The sequence below is a fragment of the Ascaphus truei genome, chromosome 6 (assembly GCF_040206685.1).
Source record: "Ascaphus truei isolate aAscTru1 chromosome 6, aAscTru1.hap1, whole genome shotgun sequence".
Taxonomy (NCBI): domain Eukaryota; kingdom Metazoa; phylum Chordata; class Amphibia; order Anura; family Ascaphidae; genus Ascaphus; species Ascaphus truei.
In genome coordinates this window covers 124,406,948-124,434,750 of record NC_134488.1, presented here as the reverse complement: position 1 = coordinate 124,434,750, position 27,803 = coordinate 124,406,948, and the positions used below count along the sequence as shown (strand labels likewise).

Here is a 27,803-nt window from a genome sequence, read left to right as displayed (position 1 = left end):
TGCACACACTCACTTTGCTCACAACAGCTCCATGCAGCACTGCCTACCTCTGGCATCATGAACCTGCTATGTATCTTTACTTTTTTCTTTCTCCTGGCCTCATGGAGATGATACTCCCTCTATCCACTACAAACTCCTCCATCCTGGCCCACACCCAACATCACCATACACCCTGGACTACTCAAAAGCCTTTCACTATCTACGGAATGTTGGTGGAGAACTCTAAAAACCAGCACACCAACCACTGCTCACTCTAATGGCAAACAACACAAATTTACACCTTGCAAACAACTACCCAAATTTCTGCTCATACTATTACTCTCTTTAGCAGGTGATATTGAACCTAACCCAGGTCCTCCCATTTCAAATCTGTCCCATGCCCCTGAAAATTCCACCTTTAAATTCCAAAAAGGGCTATCTCTCACCCATATAAATATCCAGAGCCTGCTGCCCAAACTGGACAAACTAAGGGCATGGTGCCTTATGCATAAACCCAAAGCCATCGTTCTTACAGAAACATGGCTAACCCCTAAAACCCCTGATGCAAATATCGCCATTCACGGATACTCCATTTTTAGGAGAGATAGGTCCAAGAGAGGAGGAGGGGTGCTATTTTATATTGTAGAAACATTACAATTTACACTGTTAAATTGCCCCCCAAGCCAACCCTCTTTTGAAATTCTAGTTGGCAAAATCTGACTCCCCTTTTCTAAGCCCATCTTGCTCGCTGGCATCTACCGCCCCCCTAAAGCCCCTCTACAATCCCTGGCTGATATCACCCAGTTTCTTGGCTCCATTTCCTCTCTGAACGAGAAGAGTGAGCTGCTAGTTCTTGGGGATTTCAACTTCAACTGGCTTGACCCTAAAAACCATAAAATCCTGATACAACTCAAGCCACTTAACCTTTCACAACTCATTTTCCAACCCACACGGACAAACCTGAAATCGCATAACCATTCCTTGCTAGACTGGATTCTCTCCTAAAACTCCAGCAGAATCCAATCCTCTGGCATCCTTCCTGACATTTTCAGTGACCATGCAATAGTGTACTGTGTAAGGAAAATTAAAATGCCCCATTCAAGCCCTAAAGTTTTCCTCACTAGAACATTAAAAAACTTTAACCCACAACAGTTTCTGTATGACCTTACCAACCATGGCACAGAATCGATTTAATTCCCGACCCTGATTCTGCGCTCGACTATTTCCAATCCGAGTTCTTAAAACTCTGCGATACCCATGCTCCACTACGCAAAATAAGGGTAAGGGGGGCCCATCTTCCATGGGTTACATCTGACCTTATTGCACTCTACCAGCTCAGGGATACCTTGTGAAAAAGCAACAAAGTAACTGGCACTGCTATGGAACTCAATCACTACAGATGCATGCGGAACATGTGCACAAGGCAAACAAGGCACGCAAAAGCACAATATTACTCTGACAATCTCCACCAAAATACATCAAACCCAAATACATAACCTTCTGGAAGGTTATCAACAACATATTCCAGCCTCCTAACCATCAACAACCAAGTAATATCACTAAGGGGGATATCAATTGCTTCCATAGTCAACTCTATCCTGTCTGCAGGCCATATCCCTAAGACCTGGAAAACTGCAAGAGTTGTCCCAATCTTCAAAAGTGGGGCCAAAAAACTGTCTCAAACTACAGACCAATCTCACTTCTCCCAATTCTATCCAAAGTCATGGAAAAATGTGTCCACTCCCAATTAAGCAATTACTATACAAAGACAAATTTCCCTAGCCAATTCCAATCTGGCTTTCGCCCCAAACACTCTACAGTAACTACCCTGCTAAAAGTTTGCAATGAAATCCAGTGTGGAATGGAACGGGGACAACTCACTGGTGCAGTATTCCTAGATTTTGCAAAGGCTTTTGATACAGTTGATCATGCTATCCTGCTTAACAAACTCCAGAGCATGCTTTAAACTGGTTTCAGTCCTACCTATCAGGAAGGTCCCAACATGTGTCCATCTCAGGCTCTAACTCCAAACCCCTGGATATCACCTTTGATGTCTCGCATGGCTCTGTTCTGGGGCCCCTACTCTTCTCAGTGTTCATTAATGATCTTCCCACAGCTTGTAAGGAAGCCTCAATACACATGTATGCAGATGACACAATCCTATATGCACACAGCCATAGCCTCTCTGACCTTCAACACATACTTCAGTCTGACTTTTTGAGACTCGAAAACTGGATCTCCCAAAACAAACTGTTTTTAAACACTGACAAGACTGTAACAATGGTATTTGGGACCAAGACTAAATTTTTAAATCTTCCAGCGACTGAGCTCCAGATTAGAACCAACGCTAACACCACCCTAACCCCTGTCACTAGTTTTAAATACCTGGGCTTATGGTTTGATTCCCACTTAACATTCAGAATGCACCTTGATACCCTGACAACCAAGACCTATGCCAAATTAGGGGTACTTTACAGGAACAAATCCTCCCTAAGTCTCCTGGTCAGAAAGCGTATCGCACAGCAGATGCTAATGCCAATTATTGACTATGGAGACATAGTATATGGCACGGCACCTCAAACCCACCTTGCCAAACTTGACACCCTCTACAATTCAATTTGTCATTTTGTTCTCCAATGCAACTACAACACACATCACTGCGAAATGCTCAAAGAACTAGATTGGTCATCACTAGAGTCTAGGCGCAAAGTTCACCTTTCCTGTCTTGCCTTTAAATTCTTTTTAGGGGCAAGCTACCCAGCTATCTGAACAAGCTCCTCACCCCTACCACATGCAGCACTTATCACCTAAGATCAGACTCCAAAAGACTGTTCATGGTCCCAAGGCTCAACAAAGTATCCGGCCGTTCCTCCTTCTCTTACCGTGCACCCCAAAACTGGAACAACCTACCAGAGACTCTCACATCCACCACCAGTTTAAGTTCTTTCAAATCTAAGGCTGTCTCACATTTTAATCTGCCTTTAACTGTTTCATTCGCCCATAATATATATTTTCTTTAACTGTGCATGTAATGTCTTGTATATAATGTATACCCTGTTCATTTATGTAACTGTATTTGAAACCATGTATTATTTGTCCTAACTCTGTGCCCAGGACATACTTGAAAACAACAGGTAACTCTCAATGTATTACTTCCTGGTAAAATATTTTATAAAGAAATAAATAAATAACTTTATGTAAGATAATTCATGTCTGACACAACCCATAGTAATGGCCGGTATAAGTTTGTAATGGGCAGAAATATTCGTTTGTAATTATATAAAATGTGGGAAGATATGTGTGTTGCAAATATCAGATAATTAGCTTCCCTCTTAAGGCTTCCAGTAATACTATTACCTGGGGTACCTATATATGTGCCAGATACATCTGAAAACAAGGAAGAATACAGGGAGAGGGTTATGGGGTATTGGATAATTCTCGGATTAAACTGAAATGAAATAATTCCCCCTAATCAAAGAAGCCAGGACTAAAAGAGTCACATGGAAGTGAGACTTATAAATGGAAGATAAGACACACTCCCACCACGCTGGGATCCCTCATCAGTGGAGGCGCTGCAACGAGTGTATATATACCTCAGGCTCCCAGTGATGGAGACTCAGGCCTCTTGTTAGCCTCACAGGTAACCGCAGCACCCGTAGTTATAGTACCCTAGGGGTACACCCGCTACAGAGAGAGTCACCAATCTGTCCAAAAATTCTATTTCATGGCTAATTATGTTTGAGCCATTGAGGCTATCACCCTTTAGTGAATAAACCATGAAGATGTATTGCTTTGCAATGTAATACAGGCCTCATTTTAAGAGGAGATAAGATGAGAAAGACTGAATGGGTCACAGGTACCACCTGTCACCTTATTGTGGGTCTAGACTGAAATACTTGTGTAAATACTTGTGTATGACCCAGTTTACATTTTCCTATTAGTAGTAAGCAGTATTACCTTTCCTGACAGGACACTGGTCCTTTGTCAGACAAGTAGAGGATCCCTTCCATAACAGTATGTATCCCTCATCACAGGCACATCGCGGATTGCAGTTATAGGTGCAGAATGTAAGTGGGGACTGGTAATTCTGGCAGGTCAGTGGGCAACTGGTATCACATGTATCAAAATGCATGTTAGGTGGACATTCTGTGGGAAGAGGTTACACATCACATAGATAACACATACAGATCTTCCCAGGACCAATCATTGATAACCCCTCAGTGAATCAGACTCCTTGCCTTAGGCTGCGACTATACAGAAAAACGCCTGTGGTGTCGCCCGTAGCGACATCACGCGGCGCAAAAACAAATTTTGAAAACGCATTAACTGTCACCCGCTTTGCAGTAGCAAGCGAGGAGACAGCTGAATTTGGTATAACCACTTATCACGTATGTATGAAACTTGTTTTATGCCTCGAACAGTGCCGCTACGGGCAACACCACAGCGTTTTTCTGTATAATCTCAGGCTGTGTCCACACAAGTGCTGAGTGTGCTTTGCGTGCGGCGCTTGCCGAGTTTACTTCTTGCAATCTGTATCTTCCTGTATCCACTCACGCGGCGAGCGCGCGCTCGTGCTCAGGCACGTACGTTCTCCCAAGCTTGGTGCTTGGGGAGACAGTTCAATTTGACTTTCGAGCTCAGAGCAGGGTCACAAGTAAGGAGAGAAGGGGGGGAGAGTGGTGCAAGGGGGGGAGAGAATGGAGAGAATGGAGAGAAGGGTGGAAGGAGAGAAGGGGGGGAGAGAGGGGTAGGGGGGGAGGGGAGGAGAAGGGGGGGAGAGAGGGGGAGGGGAAGGGGAGGGGAAGGGGGAGAGGGGAAGGGGGGCGAGGGGAAGGGGGAGAGGGAATGGGGGGAGAAAGAAGCAGGGGGAAAGAGGAGCAGGGTGGGAATAGGGGGGTGCAGTGGGGGTGAGAATGAAGAGAAGGGGGAGACATGGGGAGAGAGATGAGCAAAGGGAAGGAGAGGGGAGTATCATGGAACAAGAACTGCATTTCTGATTCACCCCCCTCTCTCCTTTGCAGCTTCTGCCTGTCAGTTCTTATTTTCAGCTGCATGGAGTCTGCACACACATACTGTGCCTGTGTGATATGCAACAATGTTGCATTTCTTGCCTCTGGGCATGTAATCAGTGAACTGCAACTGCAGCCTCTCCAGTCCTCCTAGGTAATGGGCTTTCCCATTTTCTCCCCTGTCCTTGCTGACAGTTAGTATAGTCCCACTTCTCATCTAGTGTGACCCTTGCTCCTCACTTCTTTTCACCCTGGACTCTGAGTGAGTAACTGCCTGCTATTTACCCCAGCAAGGCCTTTTTGTTTTACACTGTCTCATCATTGATACACTGCACATCAGACAGAGAAGCACTCTCTCCCAACATTACATCTACAAGCACCCATCTCTCTGTGATTTCCCTCAATAAAATCAAGAAAGAGAAAAGGACTTGTTTGTGCTTTGGAAGAGGTGAGACATGAGTTAAGCTAACTGGAATCATTCATACACCATTCGTGACCCTGGTTCCGGTATAGTAAAACAAAGACCGTGTGTTAGGGAATCACACAGGAGCTACTACTACAAGACTTATGCTATACAGAATAGTCTCTGGACCCCAGGACAAGCAGCAGTTTTACTCTGCCAGACAGGGCAGCAAGCTTTATACAGCAAACTGCACACAGCCTGCAACCTTACAGATAAGCAAGCAGATTTACACTGGACACAGCCAGCACCAACCCTGCACCCAAGGCAGCAGCTTTGCAGACTGACAGTGCACCTTACACACAAACCTAATTGCCTTTCTCTGTCTGAGTTCACCCCCTGCACAGCCCCATAGTGAGGAGCCACCATCTCGCCTACCCCTGTGCATGTCCCCACGGCAAGCGCCATCAAGGGCCACGCTACCGGACACCCACCAGGGCATTGGTCAGAGCCACCGGACACCTGTGAGTACAGCTACCCCTACGCTGCACGCTGCAGGACACCGCTCGGCATCATCTGAGACAGACACCCATTGCTGACACAGGTAAAAGACCGCACGCTACACGCACTGGCTAAAGGCCTACACACACCTACAGCATGGCAGAACTCAGAGCCTCACCAGACATCACGCAGGAGAGCGATCACTCAGACACAGAGACCGCTGCGCAACTGCAACAGGCACAGGCAGAGGCAAGGCCCAAACGGACAGTCACACTGACACAAAAGGCCCGTGAAAAATACGAGACTGACATTGAAGCACACCGCGCTAAATTAGAGTTGGCCTGGGAAACAACCACACTGGGAATACGCAATGTTACTAGTGTTGGCAACTATGCGCAACAGCTCGTGCAGGCAATAACGCAATTAAGAAAAAACGAATGGCACACAGCCAGGGAGCCAGGTGTGGAGTAAAAACCTTTCCTTTATTGGTGCATGGTGAGAGACAAGGTCACCCCCTTGGGGGACAAAGACAAAGACCTCCTACGCGTTTGGTCTGAAACGTTGGTCCGAAACATGTAGGAGGTCTTTGTCTTTGTCCCCCAAGGGGGTGAACTTGTCTCTCACCATGCACCAATAAAGGAAAGTTTTTTACTCCACACCTGGCTCCCTGGCTGTGCGCCATTCGTTTTTTCTTCTGGCTGTACCTGGATTCCGGATCCTTCATGGCTGGCACGCCAGCAAACAACCCTGGAGATGACGTGAGTGGGTTTTATTGGTTTAGACTCTTATAGTTAAGTATTGACTGCTGTCATTGTGTTGCTTACAAGTCTATATTTACAGTAGAGGCAACTCTTATTCGAACAAAAACCAGTGGCAATTCCCCAAAAAACCAGGAAACACCCAGGTACATGCTGGGTACATGCCTTAAACTTTCCTTAAACTAGCCCCAGCATTTCTGCATTGATTAATGGCCTATCAGATTAACAGCGGGGGTCCCTGGCAGTCCCATTCAAACTGAATTGGACTGCCAGGGATCCCTGCTGTGTTAATCCTATGGGTCGTTAGTCAATGCAGAAATGCCTTAAACGTGCCTCAAACTAGCCCAGAACATACCCAGCACATACCCAGCACATACCCAGAATGTAACCCGGCTAGTTTACAGCAAATGCTAGAATAAACGTTGCCTCTACTGTACCTACCCACTCCCACTGGTATCTCCAGGGTTAATGTTTCATTGCTAATTGAATTGGATGGAATTACCGTGGGTTTGAGCACCCTAACTCTTTCACCAATAACGCAATTAAGGACTGATCACTCGCGTTATCAAGAGCTGTCAGAGGCATACATTACTTACCTGACCAGGGCCAACACCAGCGAAAGCCTACAAGAAAGAGACTTACAGAGTAACATTGACCTGACACGAGAAAGCCGCGTGCGTACCACTATCACGGAGGCTGAGAGTAGGAGAAAGGACCTTTTGCTGGAGACCACATCGCAGCGCTCAAGCACATCCAGGCACTCATCAAGGTCAGCAAGATCAGCGCAATCTAATGCGTCCAGCGCAAGCACAAACGCTACCAAGGCGCGAGCCACCGCAGAGGCCGCACGTGCCAGGGCCGAATATAGTCGCAGAGAGGCAGCCATAAGAGCAGGTAGAGCGCGCATAGAAGAGGAGGAACAGACAGCCTCTTCCGCCACTGCCACCGCCACTGCCGCCGCCACTGCTGCCGCTAACGCCACCACTGCTACCGCCGCCACGGGCGCTACTGCTGCAGCCACTGCGTGTAGGAAAGCCAAATTTGATGCGGAACTAGAGGCACTTAATCAAGTGAAGGAAGCCGCCGCCATAGCCCAAGCTGAAGTCCTAGAAGCAGCCGCGCAACAGGACGACGGGGAGCAACCGTACAGATGGATAGCCTCAGAGGATCCAGCCCAATGCACTGAAGACTACGTAAGGAGCCTCTTCAGTGTAAATACCAGCGCACCATCTCAACACAGAGGGAGTGACTCCACAGACACCGAAGACTTGCTAGGTCCACGAGGAGAAGACGCTGTTCCTTCAATGGTACATGCTGCCTGGGACAGCTACAGCCGCAACAGTGATCCACACGCCAGCATGCACACGGATACACCACAACAGGCTCGCAATCCAGGTACACCCACACGGGAGAATACAGCCCCCCACACTGACCAGCAGTTACCACGCGTCCACGCCAAGGAAGAGGCGACCGCACAGACCCTCCCAGCAACTACCTCAGAACAGGACAAACACGCCGATGCCTCAGGCCTGACAGACATAGCCAAGTATATGATCCGGCGTGACCTGGTGCAAGCAGGACTCATCAGCTTCGACGAACGCCCTGAGAACTACCGGACGTGGAAGTTCACGTTCAAAGACGCAATCAACAGCTTGGACGTCTCAGCAAGGGAAGAGCTCAACCTGCTATTCAAGTTCCTGGGGAACGAATCCAGGGAGCACGCGAAGAGACTTTGGGCGGCCAACGCGCACCAACACCAAGTAGCTCTTGACCTAGTGTGGGAAAGGCTAGAAGAGCCCTACGGTTGCCCCGAAGCAGTCGAGGATTCGCTATTCAAAAGAATCGACAGCTTCCCCAAGATCACAACTAAAGACTACTCGAAGTTACGAGAGCTCAGGGACCTGCTGCAAGAACTGGAGTTCGCAAGGAAAGACCATTCCTTAATAGTTCTCAATGTCCTAGACTCAGCTTGTGGAGTGAGACCCATCATGGAGAAGCTACCCTTCAACCTCCAAGAAAGGTGGATTTCACAAGGTTCCAAATACAAAAGAGAGAAGCAAGTCATCTACCCCCCATTCTCATTCTTCTTGAGCTTCATCCGCGAAGCGGCAAGGACAAGGAATGATCCCAGTTTCATCTTGGGTGCGCAAACCACATACAGTGCAAGTAGCCTGAGGAACGAGAGACCAGTGACGAGATATGGTAACACCCAAACACCCATCTCGGTCCGCAGGACGGACGTGCCTCCCACGACCCAAACTACTCCCGATCAGTCGGTCGCTGGAGGCAAGGAACCAAGGGACCCAAACAGGGAATGTCCCATACACAAGAAGCCACACCCACTCAACAAGTGCTTTGGGTTCAGGATGAAGTCCCTAGAGGAACGCAAGAGGTTGCTTGGAGAATTCAGAGTTTGCTTCAGGTGCTGCGGTTCCACGACTCACCTAGCCAGGGACTGTAAAGAAGAGATCAAATGCACAGTGTGCGAAAGTGACAAGCACGTGACATCATTACACCCAGAGGCGCTGACACTCCACCAACTCAACAACCCATCCTCCGTAGCGGAGCATGGTGGGGAGAAAGAAGAAGGAGAGTCAACATCCGTCACATCTCAGCGCACTGAGGTTTGCGGAAAAGAAGGTGACAAAATGTCCTGTTCCAAAATATGCCTTGTCGCAGTGCACCCCCAGGGACAACCTGAGAAGGCTATTAGGATGTACGCAATCCTCGACGACCAGAGCAACCGATCGCTGGTCAGGTCAGAGTTCTTCGACATGTTTAACATACAAGACGGTGCTCCTCCTTACACTCTCAGAACGTGCGCAGGGCGAATGGAGACCACAGGGAGAAGAGTAAATGGCTACACCATATGCTCAATAGACGGCAAAGTGAACATGCCCCTTCTCACACTCATCGAGTGCAGCCACATGGCCACAAACAGGGACGAGATTCCCACACCAGACATGGCACGCCATTACCCGCACCTCAAGGCAATAGCCAACTACATCCTGCCGGTAGAACAAGGTGCAAAGATCTTGCTGCTGCTCGGCAGGGACATCATGAGGGTACATAAAGTCCGTAAACAGCATAGCGGACCCCACAACGCGCCATACGCCCAAAGACTTGACCTAGGATGGCTGACAGTGGGCAACGCGTGCACCGACAAAGAGCACGGGCAAGACTATGTTGACGCCCGCAGAACGATAGTAACAGAATGTGGACACACATCTCTCTCTGAACCATGTCTTGGCCATCTCCAAGTGACCGAAGGGCCAAGTGAAGAGGAAAGACAAGGTCATAGCCCTGTGGTCAACAAAAACATCCTTGCATCGGGGGGATGTGACAATGGCCTAGGATGCTTAGCGGTTCAGATAACAAGGATGACGAGTCGACTCCACTGAAGGAAGAAAGTAACCTCCCAAAGGTGACCGACAAAGGGGTCATCCAAAAGACAATAAACAATCAGACGATCTTCTCGCGAGCAATGGCACGCTAGGACGTACAGTCATTCCTCTCCACAGAGTATCCAGTGATAAAGCAGCCAGCTGTCACGGCTGGCATATCCGCAAAAGATTGCGCCCTACAGGTGAAGCCACAGTGTCAAAAAGACTGTCCTCTCACACGTCTAAAAAAAGACAATCTCAGAGACATCTCATAAAGGGATTTACTAGGGCAAAAGAGACTGTTTTTCGTCATGTCCAAGGAGAGAACAACCTCCTGAGGGCAGTCAACAAAGAGATACAAAGGCGTATCACCAAAATACGTGGAAACGTTCTCTTGCAAGAGGAATGCACCAATGACTTAGGGTGCACAGCGTTCCAGACCACAAAGGACGACGACAAGGAAACACCAAGTAGCTCTTGACCTAGTGTGGGTCAGCGGTCAGCGGTCAAGGAGCTCGTCAGAAACGGACCTGGCAGTTGGGCGAACCCGCTACCATTCCGTTCACCAAGAAGGCGCTTCCCAAACAATGGAGAACATGCCATCTCTAGGTTCACTTTGCACCTCTGTGACCTACAAAGGGAACCAGAGACCAAAAACAACTTTGTGGCCTTCATCCAGAAGATATTCCTTACCGGCCACGCAAAGCCAGCAACTCTAATGAAGGAAGGTGAAGAATGCCGGTACCTCCAGTCAACTGGGGCCTACCACCCTCAGGAACCCAATCAAATCCGGATAGTGTTCAGCCCCAGCGCTCAGCTCCAGGGAGTCTCCCTGAACGACGCCCTCTTTACTGGACTAGACTCGACAACCAGCCTTCCAGGAGTGTTGTTCTGCTTCCGTAAGGAGCCAAAAGCCATCTCCTTCTGCCAAAGGCCGGGTGATAAAGCGACAGGCTACTATGACTGGCATACCTACAAGGGGATGTACTCTGTGGGTAAAACTACAGAGACAAAAAGACTGTTCTCTCACAAGTCTAAAAGGAAACAGTGCCAGAGACTTTTACACAAAGACATTGTGGTGCAACCAGCAAACCTGGAGCTGTGCATCCACCCTGCATCCTTTGCCAAAGACCTTTGGCCAAGGGACCTTGATATCAGTGATACCAGCCGGTGTCACATCGCTATGTGGACATGGACTCTTGCATTGTTTGAGAATGTGATGTTATTTTTGTTATGCATTGCACATATGTTCCACATATTCAAATTATATAGTGGTATCTCCAGATACCAGATGGGGAGTGTCATGGAACAAGAACTGCATTTCTGATTCACCCCCCTCTCTCCTTTGCAGCTTCTGCCTGTCAGTTCTTATTTTCAGCTGCATGGAGTCTACACACACATACTGTGCCTGTGTGATATGCAACAATGTTGGATTTCTTGCCTCTGGGCATGTAATCAGTGAACTGCTACTGCAGCCTCTCCAGTCCTTCTAGGTAATGGGCTTTCCAATTTTCTCCGCTGTCCTTGCTGACAGTTAGTATAGTCCCACTTCCCATCTAGTGTGACCCTTGCTCCTCACTTCCTTTTCACCCTGGACTCTGAGTGAGTAACTGCCTGCTATTTACCCCAGCAAGGCCTTTTTGTTTTACACTGTCTCATCATTGATACACTGCACTTCAGACAGAGAAGCACTCTTTCCCAACATTACATCTACAAGCACCCATCTCCCTGTGATTTCCCTCAATAAAATCAAGAAAGAGAAAAGGACTTGTTTGTGCTTTGGAAGAGGTGAGACATGAGTTAAGCTAACTGGAATCATTCATACACCATTCGTGACCCTGGTTCCGGTATAGGAGCAAAGGGGAGGAAAGGGGAGCCGGGGGGGAGAATGGAAGGAAGGGGGGAAGGAGAGAAGGGTGGAGAGAGGAGGGAAGGGGTGGAGAGAGCAGGGAAGAGGGACAGAGGAGGGAAGGGGAGAGAAAGGAGGGAAGGGGGGAGAGATGAGGGAAAGGGGGAGAGAGGGGAAGTGGGGGGAGAAGGGAAGGGAGAGGAGGGGAGAGGGTAAGGGAGAGAATGGAGGGGGGAGGAGGGGATGGGGGAAGAGGGGAGGGGGAGGATGGAGGGAAGGGGGGGAGAGAGAGGAGGGAAGCGGCGAGAGGGAGGAGGGAAGTGTGGAGAGAGGAGGAAAAGGAGAAGGGGGAGAGGAGGGAAGGTGGGAAAGGAGAGAATGGGGGAGGGAGATAATGGAGGGGAGAGGGTAAGGGAGAGACTGGAGGGGGGAAGATGGGAGGGGGAGGATGGAGGGAAAGGGGGAGGGAGAGAATGGAGAGACACAGACACGCAGACAAACAGATACAGCCCCGATCCAGCCAATGACACGCCCCTCCTTTAATAGCCACGCCCCCCACTCCTGCACTAAAATTATTGCAGGACAGTCGAACACTCATCCTTGAAGATTTTGGTGTTACACACTGACACATGAATTCTAGTGTTTGCAGCATTGGTATGGTGTAAATACACTTATTCACTATACAGTATATGCTTACTTGGTGGTTGGGTTGTTTTTCCTTTCACCGTCAGGAATGGCAGACCTGCAAAACAGGAGAAATGTTTGCAATTAGTGTTGTAAATCTTTGTGCATTTGTGTCTATGTCCCACTCTTTGAATTCAATTTATGAAAATATTCTTCTTCTGTGAAGAATCCTTATCAATGCCGTTTTTCAGAAGCATTGAATCAGCGGCCCCGTTAGCACGGAAGCGTTTAGTAGCTATTGTTCTGCACAGTGTATATCTGTAGGAGTGGCACAGTGCATTAGTATTTACCAATTAGCTGAAAACGTACTGTACTCTACAGTTTAACTCCAAAAGCAAAGAACATTATCACAGGTTCTTACCTGACTGATAAAGCTAGGCCAATCACTGGGTCTTTTCTGTTATACGTAGGATGAGTGTTACAATTCATTCTCTTAATATTGCCAGTCTGCATGGAATGACTGGCAGTTACATGCAGTTAAGTCCCAGTGCAGTGACAATTAAGCTACAACAAACCATACAGGTACTGTATATATGTTTCAAATTACATTGTATCAATCTGCAGAAATACAGTAGCTGTAATGCTTTTTACATTTTATCACAGTTCAGAGCAACTTCAATTCAGAATGTGCATCACTTATCGCAAATGGATCAAGGTATTTTGCTTTGTATTACCACTTTGTCCTTATCACAAAGCAATATGAAGATTGGTCATAGTGAGTAAAATCAACCAAATATTCCAGTGTATCTGCTGGGGGCAAGCTTGAAAAGGAATCAAAACAATTCCAGGGTTATTCCCTATTCAGCAGAGGCAAAGGTGACAGAGGGGGTACTCTATTCGATATCATTACAGATTAACATTGACAGGTAGCATTGGCATCTTAAGAGCGATGCATTTAAAGTGATAATTTTAAGTGACAATAATAGTTAGACTATAGTTATATATTTACTTTCTTCATGCAAGACCAATAACCTCAGCAGACATGACATGGATCTAATTGTATTCTCTTCACAGGTATGTCCCTGATATGCAAGTCCTGTTTTGAAAGAATTACACTCCTGGCTTGTACTAATAATTTCTCTTGGTATGTTTGAATATCAAAAGGTGTTTTTTTTTCTTGTTTTTTCCCCCCTCTTAACTGTTTGCTGTTAATTGACCAACTGGAACAAGCTGATTTATTGGGGCAGGGGGGGAGGGGTCATGTGACTGCTTTAGATGTATATAACACATATCCCCCTTGCATTGGCATCTTAAGAGTGATGCATTTAAAGTGATCATTTTAAGTGACAATAATAGTTAGACTATAGTTTGACTAGAGGTGACTGGGGACTGCATCTTTTCTGCAAACTCTTACTCAAGGCATCAAACAGTGAGCTTATATGACCACACTTTGATCCCATGTTTGTTAACCTGCCTATTTTAATCCCACACCCCTTTACAACTTATTTCACTGCAACCTCTCCCAAAACTGACTGCACAAAAACAACTCACACACCAACTCAGCCCACTGAAACCCAGAACTGACACTAGCATTGCAATGCAGAAAAACATTTGACAAGGAACAGGCACACCCCTGCTGTTTAGTCTGCACACACTCACTTTGCTCACAACAGCTCCATGCAGCACTGCCTACCTCTGGCATCATGAACCTGCTATGTATCTTTACTTTTTTCTTTCTCCTGGCCTCATGGAGATGATACTCCCTCTATCCACTACAAACTCCTCCATCCTGGCCCACACCCAACATCACCATACACCCTGGACTACTCAAAAGCCTTTCACTATCTACGGAATGTTGGTGGAGAACTGTAAGAGCCAGCACACCAACCACTGCTCACTCTAATGGCAACCAACACAAATTTATACCTTGCAAACAACTACCCAAATTTCTGCTCATACTATTACTCTCTTTAGCAGGTGATATTGAACCTAACCCAGGTCCTCCCATTTCAAATCTGTCCCATGCCCCTGAAAATTCCACCTTTAAATTCCAAAAAGGGCTATCTCTCACCCATATAAATATCCGGAGCCTGCTGCCCAAACTGGACAAACTAAGGGCATGGTGCTTTATGCATAAACCCAAAGCCATCATTCTTACAGAAACATGGCTAACCCTTAAAACCCCTGATGCAAATATCGCCATTCACGGATACTCCATTTTTAGGAGAGATAGGTCCAAGAGAGGAGGAGGGGTGCTATTTTATATTGTAGACACATTACAATTTACACTGCTAAATTGCCCCCCAAGCCCACCCTCTTTTGAAATTCTAGTTGGCAAAATCTGCCTACCTTTTCTAAGCCCATCTTGCTCACTGGCATCTACTGCCCCCCTAAAGCCCCTCTACAATCCCTGGCTGATATCACCCAGTTTCTTGGCTCCATTTCCTCTCTGAACGAGAAGAGTGAGCTGCTAGTTCTTGGGGATTTCAACTTCAACTGGCTTGACCCTAAAAACCATAAAATCCTGATACAACTCAAGCCACTTAACCTTTCACAATTCATTTCCCAACCCACACGGACAAACCTGAAATCGCATAACCATTCCTTGCTAGACTGGATTCTCTCCTAAAACTCCAGCAGAATCCAATCCTCTGGCATCCTTCCTGACATTTTCAGTGACCATGCAATAGTGTACTGTGTAAGGAAAATTAAAACGCCCCATTCAAGCCCTAAAGTTTTCCTCACTAGAACATTTAAAAACGTTAACCCACAACAGTTTCTGGATGACCTTACCAACTGCCCATGGCACAGAATCGATTTAATTCCCGACCCTGATTCTGCGCTCGACTATTTCCAATCCGAGTTCTTAAAACTCTGCGATACCCATGCTCCACCACGCAAAATAAGGGTAATGGGGGCCCATCTTCCATGGGTTACATCTGACCTTATTGCACTCTACCAGCTCAGGGATACCTTGTGAAAAAGCTACAAAGTAACTGGCACTACCAAGGAACTCAATCACTACAGATGCCTGCGGAATATGTGAACAAGGCAAACAAGGCACGCAAAAGCACAATATTACTCTGAAAATCTCTCCAAAAATATATCAAACCCAGCTAACTTCTGGAAGGTTATCAACAACATATTCCAGCCTCCTAACCATCAACAACCAAGTAATATCACTAAGGGGGATATCAATTGCTTCCATAGTCAACTCTATCCTGTCTGCAGGCCATATCTCTAAGACCTGGAAAACTGCCAGAGTTGCCAATTAAGCGATTACTATACCAAGACAAATTTCCCTAGCCAATTCCAATCTGGCTTTCGCCCCAAACACTACAGTAACTACCCTGCTAAAAGTTTGCAATTAAATCCAGTGTGGAATGGAACGGGGACAACTCACTGGTGCAGTATTCCTAGATTTTGCAAAGGCTTTTGATACAGTTGATCATGCTATCCTGCTTAACAAACTCCAGAGCTTTGGAATAGGTACGCATGCTTTAAACTGGTTTCATTCCTACCTATCAGGAAGATCCCAACATGTGTCTATCTCAGGCTTTAACTCCAACCCCCTGGATATCACCTGTGGTGTCTCGCATGGCTCTGTTCTGGGCCCCCTACTCTTCTCAGTGTTCATTAATTATCTTCCCACAGCGTGTAAGGAAGCAACGAATACACATGTATGCAGATGACACAATCCTATATGCACACAGCTATAGCCTCTCTGACCTTCAACACATACTTCAGTCTGACTTTTTGAGACACGAAAACTGGATCTCCCAAAACAAACTGTTTTTAAACACTGACAAGACTGTAACAATGGTATTTGGGACCAAGACTAAATTTTTAAAGCTTCCAGCGACTGAGCTCCAGATTAGAACCAACGCTAACACCACCCTAACCCCTGTCACTAGTTTTAAATACCTGGGCTTATGGTTTGACTCCCACTTAACATTCAGAATGCACATTGATACCCTGACGACCAAGACCTATGCCAAACTAGGGGTACTTTACAGGAACAAATCCTCCCTAAGTCTCCTGGTCAGAAAGCGTATCGCACAGCAGATGCTAATGCCAATTATTGACTATGGAGACATAGTATATGGCACGGCACCTCAAACCCACCTTGGCAAACTTGACACCCTCTACAATTCAATTTGTCGTTTTGTTCTCCAATGCAACTACAACACACATCACTGCGAAATGCTCAAAGAACTAGATTGGTCATCACTAGAGTCTAGGCGCAAAGTTCACCTTTCCTGTCTTGCCTTTAAATTCTTTATGGGCAAGCTACCCAGCTATCTGAACAAGCTCCTCGCCCCTACCACATGCAGCACTTATCACCTAAGATCAGAATCCAAAAGACTTCATGGTCCCAAGGCTCAACAAAGTATCCGGCCGTTCATCCTTCTCTTACCGTGCACCCCAAAACTGGAACAACCTACCAGAGACTCTCACATCCACCACCAGTTTAAGTTCTTTCAAATCTAAGGCTGTCTCACATTTTAATCTGTCTGTAACTGTTTCATTCGCCCATAATATATAATTTCTTTAACTGTGCATGCAATGTCTTGTATATAATGTATACCCTGTTCATTTATGTAACTGTATTTGTAACCATGTATTATTTGTCCAAACTCTGTGCCCAGGACATACTTGAAAACGAGAGGTAACTCTCAATGTATTACTTCCTGGTAAAACATTTTATAAATAAATAAATAACTTTATTTAAGATAATTCATGTCTGACACAACCCATAGTAATGGCCGGTATAAGTTTGTAATGGGCAGAAATATTCGTTTGTAATTATATAAAATGTGGGAAGATATGTGTGTTGCAAATATCAGATAATTAGCTTCCCTCTTAAGGCTTCCAGTAATACTATTACCTGGGGTACCTATATATGTGCCAGATAATCTGAAAACAAGGAAGAATACAGGGAGAGGGTTATGGGGTATTTGATAATTCTCGGATTAAACTGAAATGAAATAATTCCCCCTAATCAAAGAAGCCAGGACTAAAAGAGTCACATGGATGAGAGACTTATAAATGGAAGATAAGACACACTCCCACCACGCTGGAATCCCTCATCAGTGGAGGCGCTGCAACGAGTGTAAGTATATACCTCAGGCTCCCAGTGACGGAGGCTCAGGCCTCTTGTTAGCTGTGACGATGGGGAGGATTTGGCCCGGGATTAAAGGGGTTACACACAATTGGCCCCCCTCTACCCTCACCTGGGAAGCAAGGGGTTAACTGGACTGAGGTCCAGTAATGTGTTTTTACCTCGCTTCAATATCCAAATGCTTATTCCCCTGTGTAACTGTATTGTGTTATCCTAGTGTTTGCACCCACACATACACTAGGGTTGCTGCAGGAGGGAATGGGTTAATGTTAAAACAGTGATTCTAGCCCTTTGTTTAAATTACCCTCAAATATGCCTGCCTACTAAATGCAAATGGTCAGGAGAGCGACCAAATGGTTAGGAAGCTGGAGTGGGTTGTGAGCGTTATAACTCACACTTTGAAACGCCTCTGATTCAGGAGGTCTGGGGCATTGGGTGTGAAACATAGCACCAGTGACCAAAAGGTAACTGCCCTAATTGTTTATGTTGGAGGCAGGAACCAAGAAACTGAATGTTTTTTAAGTGTGATACTTCACACTTCAATGGAAGCCAAAATCTGCTTCTAAGAGATTTGATTGGGGCCAGGGGTGCTGTTACCCAAGGAGAGATCAGAATGAGTGACCTTATTAAATATAAGAATATTATGAGATGTCCTCGGCTGAACATGCTAAGAGTTACATATGTGTATTCGTGGGACCAAGCCCCAACTAACGAATACAGACACCTGAGGTTTAGCCGGTTCAAAGAGACAGATATTAATATCTCTCTTAATTTTAATATTACACTGTAATATTTAGTCTCGTTGGGAGCGTCATGCGTGACGGAATGTATTAATATGTCTCGTGTGCCGGTAGGTATTACTAAACTGAAGTTATGAAGTTATTTAGATAGGGATAAGCAGTTTTTAAATGTCCTTGGGTGGGAGGAGTTTTACTCTGAGGAAAACTGTCAACTTCACCGCTGATTTATGAGAGGGGCTGGGTTTAGGTTGTGTTCAATGGGAAATAATTGTATAAGAACCAGGCTCAGCCTATGGCTATTATCCTTCATGCCAGAGGTCCTTCATGTGTCTTCATGACCTGCCTGTCTTGCTGTGATGTCAACTGAAATATGGAAGAAATGGCCCATCCTGTATCCTGATGGCTTTCTTGTCATAATCTTTAAGTAAGTGTCTATATTTTTTCTGTTATTTGTATATCTTGTGTGTTCACCTTTATCAAGGAATAAATTATATTTTATCATATCTAAGTCTCGTCAAAGTTCAACCCAGTTATTTATATATTTTGGTGTGTATTATTAATAGCCTGTCACAAAGCTCCCGTCACATTAGCCTCACAGGTAACCGCAGCACCCTTAGTTATAGTACCCTAGGGGTACACCCGCTACAGACAGAGTCACCAATCTGTCCAAAAATTCTATTTCATGGCTAATTATGTTTGAGCCATTGAGGCTATCACCCTTTAGTGAATAAACCATGAAAATGTATTGCTTTGCAATGTAATACAGGCCTCATTTTAAGAGGAGATAAGACGAGAAAGACTGAATGGGTCACAGGTACCACCTGTCACCTTATTGTGGGTCTAGACTGAAATACTTGGGTAAATACTTGTGTATGACCCAGTTTACATTTTCCTATTAGTAGTAAGTAGTATTACCTTTCCAGACAGGACACTGGTCCTTTGTCAAACAAGTAGAGGATCCCTTCCATAACAGTATGTATCCCTCATCACAGGCACATCGCGGATTGCAGTTATAGGTGCAGAACGTAGGTGGGGACTGGTAATTCTGACAGGTCAGTGGGCAACTGGTATCACATTGCGCAAAATGCATGTGAGGTGGACATTCTGTGGGAAGAGGTTACACATCACATAGATAACACATACAGATCTTCCCAGGACCAATCATTCATAACCCCCAGTGAAGCAGTCTCCTTGCCTTAGGCTGCGATTATACAGAAAAACACCTGTGGTGTCGCCCATAGCGACATCACGCGGAGCAACAACAAATTTTGAAAACGCATTAACTGTCTCCCCGCTTTGCAGTAGCAAGCGAGGAGACAGCTGAATTTGGTATAGACACTTATCACGTATGTATGAAACTTGTTTTTTGCCTCGCACAGTGTCGCTACGGGCGACACCACAGCGTTTTTCTGTATAATCTCAGGCTGCTTCCACACAAGTGCTGAGTGCGCTTTGCGTGCGGCGCTTGCCGAGTTTACTTCTTGCAATTTGTATCTTCCCATATCCGCTCACGCGGGGAGCGCGCTTGTGCTTAGGCACGTACGCACTCCCAAGCTTGGTGCTTGGGGAGACAGTTCAATTTGACTTTCGAGCTCAGAGCAGGGTTACAAGTAAGGAGAGAAGGGGGGGCGAGTGGTGCAGGGGGGGAGAGAATGGAGAGAAGGAGAGAAAGAGGGGAAGGGGGAGAGGAACGGGGGGAGAAAGGAGCAGGGGGAAAGATTAGCAGGGTGGGAATAGAGGGGTGCAGTGGGGGAGAGAATGAAGAGAAGGGGGAGACAGGAGAGAGGGGAGGAGAGGGGAGCCGCGGGGGAGAGAATGGAAGGATGGGGGGAAGGAAAGAAGGGTGGAGAGAGGAGGGAAGGGGTTGAGAGAGCAAGGAAGAGGGGGAGAGAGGAGGGAAGGGGAGAGAAATGAGGGAAGGGGGAGAGATGAGGGAGGGGGGGGGAAGTGGGGGAAGAAGGAAGAGGGGAAGTGGGGGAAGAAGGAAAGGGGGGAAAGGGGGAGAGAGAGGAGGGAAGGGGGGGAGAGAGAGGAGGGAAGAGGGGGAGAGAGAGGAGGGAAGTGGGGAGAGAGAAGGGAAAGGGGAAGGGGGGAAAGGAGAGAATGGAGGGAGGGAGAGAATGGAGGGGAGAGGGTAAGGGAGAGAATGGAGGGGGGAAGAGGGTGGGGGAGGATGGAGGGAAAGGGGGAGGGAGAGAATGGAGAGACACAGACACGTAGACACACAGATACAGCCCTGATCCAGCCAATGACACGCCCCTCCTTTAATAGCCACGCCCCCCACTCCTGCACTAAAATTATTGCAGGACAGCCGAACGCTCATGCTTAAAGATTTTGGTGTTACACACTGACACATGAATTCTAGTGTTTGCAGCATTGGTATGGTGTAAATACACTTATTCACTATACAGTATATGCTTACTTGGTGGTTGGGTTGTTTTTCCTTTCACCGTCAGGAATGGCAGACCTGCAAAACAGGAGAAATGTTTGCAATTAGTGTTGTAAATCTTTGTGCATTTGTGTTTGTGCCCACTCTTTGAATTCGATTTATGAAAATATTATTTTTTTGTGAAGAATCCTTATCAATGCCGGTTTTCAGAAGCATTGAATCAGCGGCCCCGTTAGCACGGAAGCGTTTAGTAGCTATTGTTCTGCACAGTGTATATCTGTAGGAGTGGCACAGTGCATTAGTATTTACCAATTAGCTGAAAACGTACTGTACTCTACAGTTTAACTCCAAAAGCAAAGAACTTTGTCACAGGTTCTTACCTGACTGATAAAGCTAGGCCAATCACTGGGTCTTTTCTGTTATACGTAGGATGAGTGTTACAATTCATTCTCTTAATATTGCCAGTCTGCATGGAATGACTGGCAGTTACATGCAGTTAAGTCCCAGTGCAGTGACAATTAAGCTACAACAAACCATACAGGTACTGTATATACGTTTCAAATTACATTGTATCAATCTGCAGAAATACAGTAGCTGTAATGCTTTTTACATTTTATCACAGTTCAGAGCAACTTCAATTCAGAATGTGCATCACTTATCTCAAATGGATCAAGGTATTTTGCTTTGTATTAGCACTTTGTCCTTATCACAAAGCAATATGAAGATTGGTCATAGTGAGTAAAATCAACCAAATATTCCAGTGTATCTGCTGGGGGCAAGCTTGAAAAGGAATCAAAACAATTCCAGGGTTATTCCCTATTCAGCAGAGGCAAAGGTGACAGAGGGGTACTCTATTCGATATCATTACAGATTAACATTGACAGGTAGCATTGGCATCTTAAGAGCGATGCATTTAAAGTGATCATTTTAAGTGACAATAATAGTTAGACTATAGTTATATATTTACTTTCTTCATGCAAGACCAATAACCTCAGCAGACATGACATGGATCTAATTGCATTCTCTTCACAGGTATGTCCCTGATATGCAAAGACAAAAAATAAAAACCGGGCGCTTCTCAAAAATAAGTGAATATTAAATAATTAAGTAATTATACGATATATGTGACAGTGATGTTCAATTAATAATCAGTGCACAAATTGTGTTTAGTGACCTTCACCAATGTGTGGAAAATTATATAAATATTAAAGTGCAATACAGTAATAAAAAAAAGCAGCTCTACACCCGTAGGACGGACTGTTCATGTCCAGATGGTTACAGTAATAAAAAAAGCAGCTCTACACCCTTAGGACGGACTGTTCATGTCCAGATGGTTATCAAGACACCACTCTGAGGGATTTCCATTAAAGGGCTCCCATCAGAGAGAGAAGGGTCTCTGATACGCTTATATTTGATAGTGCAATCTGTGAGTACCACTACTACAGAGAACATTTTTATTATACCATTATTATAATACTATCTGCACCATTGTATTTATTTTTCTTTTTCATAATCCTGAGTCATCCAGCGCTCCGCTCCAATTTGAAAATCTGCACATGTCCCTGATATGCAAGTCCTGTTTTGAAAGAATTACACTCCTGGCTTGTACTAATAATTTCTCTTGGTATGTTTGAATATCAAAAGGTGTTTTTTTTTTGTTTTTTTTCCCCCTCTTAACTGTTTGCTGTTAATTGACCAACTGGAACAAGCTGATTTATTGGGGCAGGGGGGGAGGGGTCATGTGACTGCTTTAGATGTATATAACACATATCCCCCCTGCATTGGCATCTTAAGAGTGATCATTTTAAGTGACAATAATAGTTAGACTGTAGTTTGACTAGAGGTGACTGGGGACGGCATCCTTTCTGCAAACTCTTACTCAAGGCAACAAACAGTGAGCTTATATGACCACACTTTGATCCCATGCTTGTTAACCTGCCTATTTTAATCCCACACCCCTTTACAACTTATTTCACTGCAACCTCTCTCAAAACTGACTGCACAAAAACAACTCACACACCAACTCAGCCCACTGAAACCCAGAACTGACTCTAGCATTGCAATGCAGAAAAACATTTGACAAGGAACAGGCACACCCCTGCTGTTCAGTCTGCACACACTCACTTTGCTCACAACAGCTCCATGCAGCACTGCCTACCTCTGGCATCATGAACCTGCTATGTATCTTTACTTTTTTCTTTCTCCTGGCCTCATGGAGATGATACTCCCTCTATCCACTACAAACTCCTCCATCCTGGCCCACACCCAACATCACCATACACCCTGGACTACTCAAAAGCCTTTCACTATCTACGGAATGTTGGTGGAGAACTCTAAAAACCAGCACACCAACCACTGCTCACTCTAATGGCAACCAACACAAATTTACACCTTGCAAACAACTACCCAAATTTCTGCTCATACTATTACTCTCTTTAGCAGGTGATATTGAACCTAACCCAGGTCCTCCCATTTAAAATCTGTCCCATGCCCCTGAAAATTCCACCTTTAAATTCCAAAAAGGGCTATCTCTCACCCATATAAATATCCGGAGCCTGCTGCCCAAACTGGACAAACTAAGGGCATGGTGCCTTATGCATAAACCCAAAGCCATCATTCTTACAGAAACATAGCTAACCCCTAAAACCCGTGATGCAAATATCGCCATTCACGGATACTCAATTTTTAGGAGAGATAGGTCCAAGAGAGGAGGAGGGTGCTATTTTATATTGTAGACACATTACAATTTACACTGTTAAATTGCCCCCCAAGCCCATCCTCTTTTAAAATTCTAGTTGGCAAAATCTGCCTCCCCTTTTCTAAGCCCATCTTGCTCGCTGGCATCTACTGCCCCCCTAAAGCCCCTCTACAATCCCTGGCTGATATCACCCAGTTTCTTGGCTCCATTTCCTCTCTGAACGAGAAGAGTGAGCTGCTAGTTCTTGGGGATTTCAACTTCAACTGGCTTGACCCTAAAAACCATAAAATCCTGATACAACTCAAGCCACTTAACCTTTCACAACTCATTTCCAACCCACACGGACAAACCTGAAATCGCATAACCATTCCTTACTAGACTGGATTCTCTCCAAAAACCCCAGCAGAATCCAATCCTCTGGCATCCTTCCTGACATTTTCAGTGACCATGCAATAGTGTACTGTGTAAGGAAAATTAAAACGCCCCATTCAAGCCCTAAAGTTTTCCTCACTAGAACATTTAAAAACGTTAACCCACAACAGTTTCTGGATGACCTTACCAACTGCCCATGGCACAGAATCGATTTAATTCCCAACCCTGATTCTGCGCTCGACTATTTCCAATCCGAGTTCTTAAAACTCTGCGATACCCATGCTCCACTACGCAAAATAAGGGTAAGGGGGGCCCATCTTCCATGGGTTACATCTGACCTTATTGCACTCTACCAGCTCAGGGATACCTTGTGAAAAAGCTACAAAGTAACTGGCACTACCAAGGAACTCAATCACTACAGATGCCTGCGGAACATGTGCACAAGGCAAACAAGGCACGCAAAAGCACAATATTACTCTGACAATCTCTCCCAAAATACATCAAACCCAGCTAACTTCTTGAAGGTTATCAACAACATATTCCAGCCTCCTAACCATCAACAACCAAGTAATATCACTAAGGGGGATATCAATTGCTTCCATAGTCAACTCTATCCTGTCTGCAGGCCATATCTCTAAGACCTGGAAAACTGCCAGAGTTGTCCCAATCTTCAAAAGTGGGGACAAAAACACTGTCTCAAACTACAGACCAATCTCACTTCTCCCAATTCTATCCAAAGTCATGGAAAAATGTGTCCACTCCCAATTAAGCGATTACTATACCAAGACAAATTTCCCTAGCCAATTCCAATCTGGCTTTCGCACCAAACACTTTACAGTAACTACCCTGCTAAAAGTTTGCAATGAAATCCAGTGTGGAATGGAACGGGGACAACTCACTGGTGCAGTATTCCTAGATTTTGCAAAGGCTTTTGATACAGTTGATCATGCTATCCTGCTTAACAAACTCCAGAGCTTTGGAATAGGTAAGCATGCTTTAAACTGGTGTAATGGGTTTTCTGACCTGGCCTGACCCACCCAATCTCACATTGGCCCCTGTGGTCTAACCAGTCCCCATTACATGGTAGTGTCTGGTGGTGCACCTGTTGGCAACAGGACTCCTGAGTCTCCCGCATGATGGTGTGTGGGGATTTGCCAACCCAGACAGGCAGCTGAGGTAGTGTGCTGAGTCCTACCTAGATCCAGTGCAGCGCCTCCACCTCATCAGGATCCCAGCGTCCGCTTGTGGATGGTCCTGGTGAGGAACTCCTCTGTGGTGCCCCTCTCTGTGTAATTACTCCACACTTACACACGAGAGTATATTTGAACAGGAGCATCTTTATTGATGGATGTGGGCTAGCTGCCCCTTGCAGTAGTCTCCTAGCCACACATAATTATCCAGCTGCTTCCCTTTGAAAGGTTCCTCCTTTTCTAATGGAGTTGCTTCCACCTCTCCCCTAAGGAAGATTCACCAGCTTCTCTCTGTCTGCTCTGAGCTGCACACAGTCACAGCTCTTGCATCAGCCTCTGCAACATTGTTGCAAACCTCCACATGACTCTCCTGAACAGAGTCAAAACACCAACTGAACAGAACACCTAACTGTAGGCAGTGCTGTGTCTTATATCACCTAGGAACAGGCACATCTCTGATGTCACTAACCGTGGACACACAGCATGTTGTCACTTCCTATGGGACATATGACACCTCACCAGGGTGTGAGGGCAAACCTCCATGATGACTACTGGCAATCCTGCATACTTACCAGGTTTACTGCCAGCATGAGAAAGAGATATGTACAACAATTTTAGACATGGCTACATTGGTTTCATTCCTACCTATCAGGAAGATCCCAACATGTGTCCATCTCAGGCTCTAACTCCAGCCCCCTGGATATCACCTTTGGTGTCTCGCAAGGCTCTGTTCTGGGGCCCCTACTCTTCTCAGTGTTCATTAATGATCTTCCCACAGCTTATAAGGAAGCCTCAATACACATGTATGCAGATGACACAATCCTATATGCACACAGCCACAGCCTCTCTGACCTTCAACACATACTTCAGTCTGAGTTTTTGAGACTCGAAAACTGGATCTCCCAAAACAAACTGTTTTTAAACACTGACAAGACTGTAACAATGCTATTTGGGACCAAGACTAAATTTTTAAAGCTTCCAGCGACTGAGCTCCAGATTAGAACCAATGCTAACACCACCCTAACCCCTGTCACTAGTTTTAAATACCTGGGCTTATGGTTTGACTCCCACTTAACATTCAGAATGCACATTGATACCCTGACAACCAAGACCTATGCCAAACTAGGGGTACTTTACAGGAACAAATCCTCCCTAAGTCTCCTGGTCAGAAAGCGTATCGCACAGCAGATGTTAATGCCAATTATTGACTATGAACGAAATCACCTTATACCAGGAGGGAAGATGAATCAGCAGGCACTACGGTGCAGGAAAAGATCAAAAAGGCTGGACTGTGCTACGAAAAAAATCCTTTATTCAAACATGGTTAAAAATTGAGAGGAGGGAAGAGAACCCCTGCGCCTCTAACGCGTTTCACTCGCAATCGAGCTTTATCAAAGATAAAGCTCGATTGCGAGTGAAACGCGTTAGAGGCGCAGGGGTTCTCTTCCCTCCTCTCAATTTTTAACCATGTTTGAATAAAGGATTTTTTTCGTAGCACAGTCCAGCCTTTTTGATCTTTTCCTGCACCGTAGTGCCCGCTGATTCATCTTCCCTCCTGGTATAAGGTGATTTCGTTCTGCTTCCATTCAGCCGGAGCACACTGACCCGGTCACACACAAGGAGATATGTGAGTACAATAATGCTTTAAAGTGAGCTGCCCCATTACCATTGGTATATTGTGTTCTGGGTGTATATTAGAGGTCTGGGGGGGGTCCTAGGATATCCCCCATACAACTCTTTTTACCCCTGCTCAACCGTGGTTCACCTAGGGGTTAATGCCTAAGCTCCAAGCATGTACAAAGGATATTATGTGTTCCGGTTTGCAGTGAATTCAACAATATATTTTCTTTAAACCTAAGGGTATATGCTCTGTAGCACTAGTTATTTTTGGGGCTCCAACCTCAATATTTCCTACTTACAATTATTGACTATGGAGACATAGTATATGGCACGGCACCTCAAACCCACCTTGGCAAACTTGACACCCTCTACAATTCAATTTGTCATTTTGTTCTCCAATGCAAGTACAACACACATCACTGCGAAATGCTCAAAGAACTAGATTGGTCATCACTAGAGTCTAGGCGCAAAGTTCACCTTTCCTGTCTTGCCTTTAAATTCTTTATGGGCAAGCTACCCAGCTATCTGAACAAGCTCCTCGCCCCTACCACATGCAGCACTTATCACCTGAGATCAGACTCCAAAAGACTGTTCATGGTCCCAAGGCTCAACAAAGTATCCGGCCATTCCTCCTTCTCTTACCGTGCACCCCAAAACTGGAACAACCTACCAGAGACTCTCACATCCACCACCAGTTTAAGTTCTTTCAAATCTAAGGCTGTCTCACATTTTAATCTGTCTGTAACGGTTTCATTCTCCCATAATATATAATTTCTTTAACTGTGCATGCAATGTCTTGTATATAATGTACAGTGTTCAACAATCCTATACATTTACTCGCCCGGGGCGTGTGGATTTAACCCCTGGGCGAGTAACTATTGGCCCAAGCAGCACACGTGTTTTTTTTTAAATTGCTCCCGCTCAAATTTCCCCCGTTCGCGCCAATTTTTTTTAAAAATAAATAAATAAGTAATCTCCCTCCCTGATTGGAGGAAGAGGGCCGGCTGGCAGCTCTGGGTCAGCCCCTCCCCCTGCACCCGATGCCAGCTTGCTGCCCGGGGTGGGATGTAAGCTGGGAGGGGGGGTCCCCGGATGTAGGCTGGGAGGGGGGGTCCCCGGATGTAGGCTGGGGGAGGGGGGGTCCCCGGATGTAGGCTGGGGGAGGGGGG

At 45.7% G+C, this 27,803-nt stretch overlaps 1 protein-coding gene across 1 annotated transcript in view; it reads right to left on the bottom strand.

The window, feature by feature from the left end:
• Positions 1–3,916: 3,916 nt before the first annotated feature.
• LOC142498156 (zonadhesin-like) overlaps positions 3,917–27,803 on the bottom strand; it is a 70,998-nt gene continuing 47,111 nt past the window's right edge. Inside the window, exons 7-10 of the mRNA XM_075606665.1 lie at positions 20,788–20,832; positions 19,281–19,469; positions 12,577–12,621; positions 3,917–4,125 (exon numbers count right to left, since the gene is read on the bottom strand). Coding sequence (XP_075462780.1) covers positions 3,917–4,125; positions 12,577–12,621; positions 19,281–19,469; positions 20,788–20,832 — 488 coding nt within the window. The remainder of the gene's footprint in view (positions 4,126–12,576; positions 12,622–19,280; positions 19,470–20,787; positions 20,833–27,803) is intronic.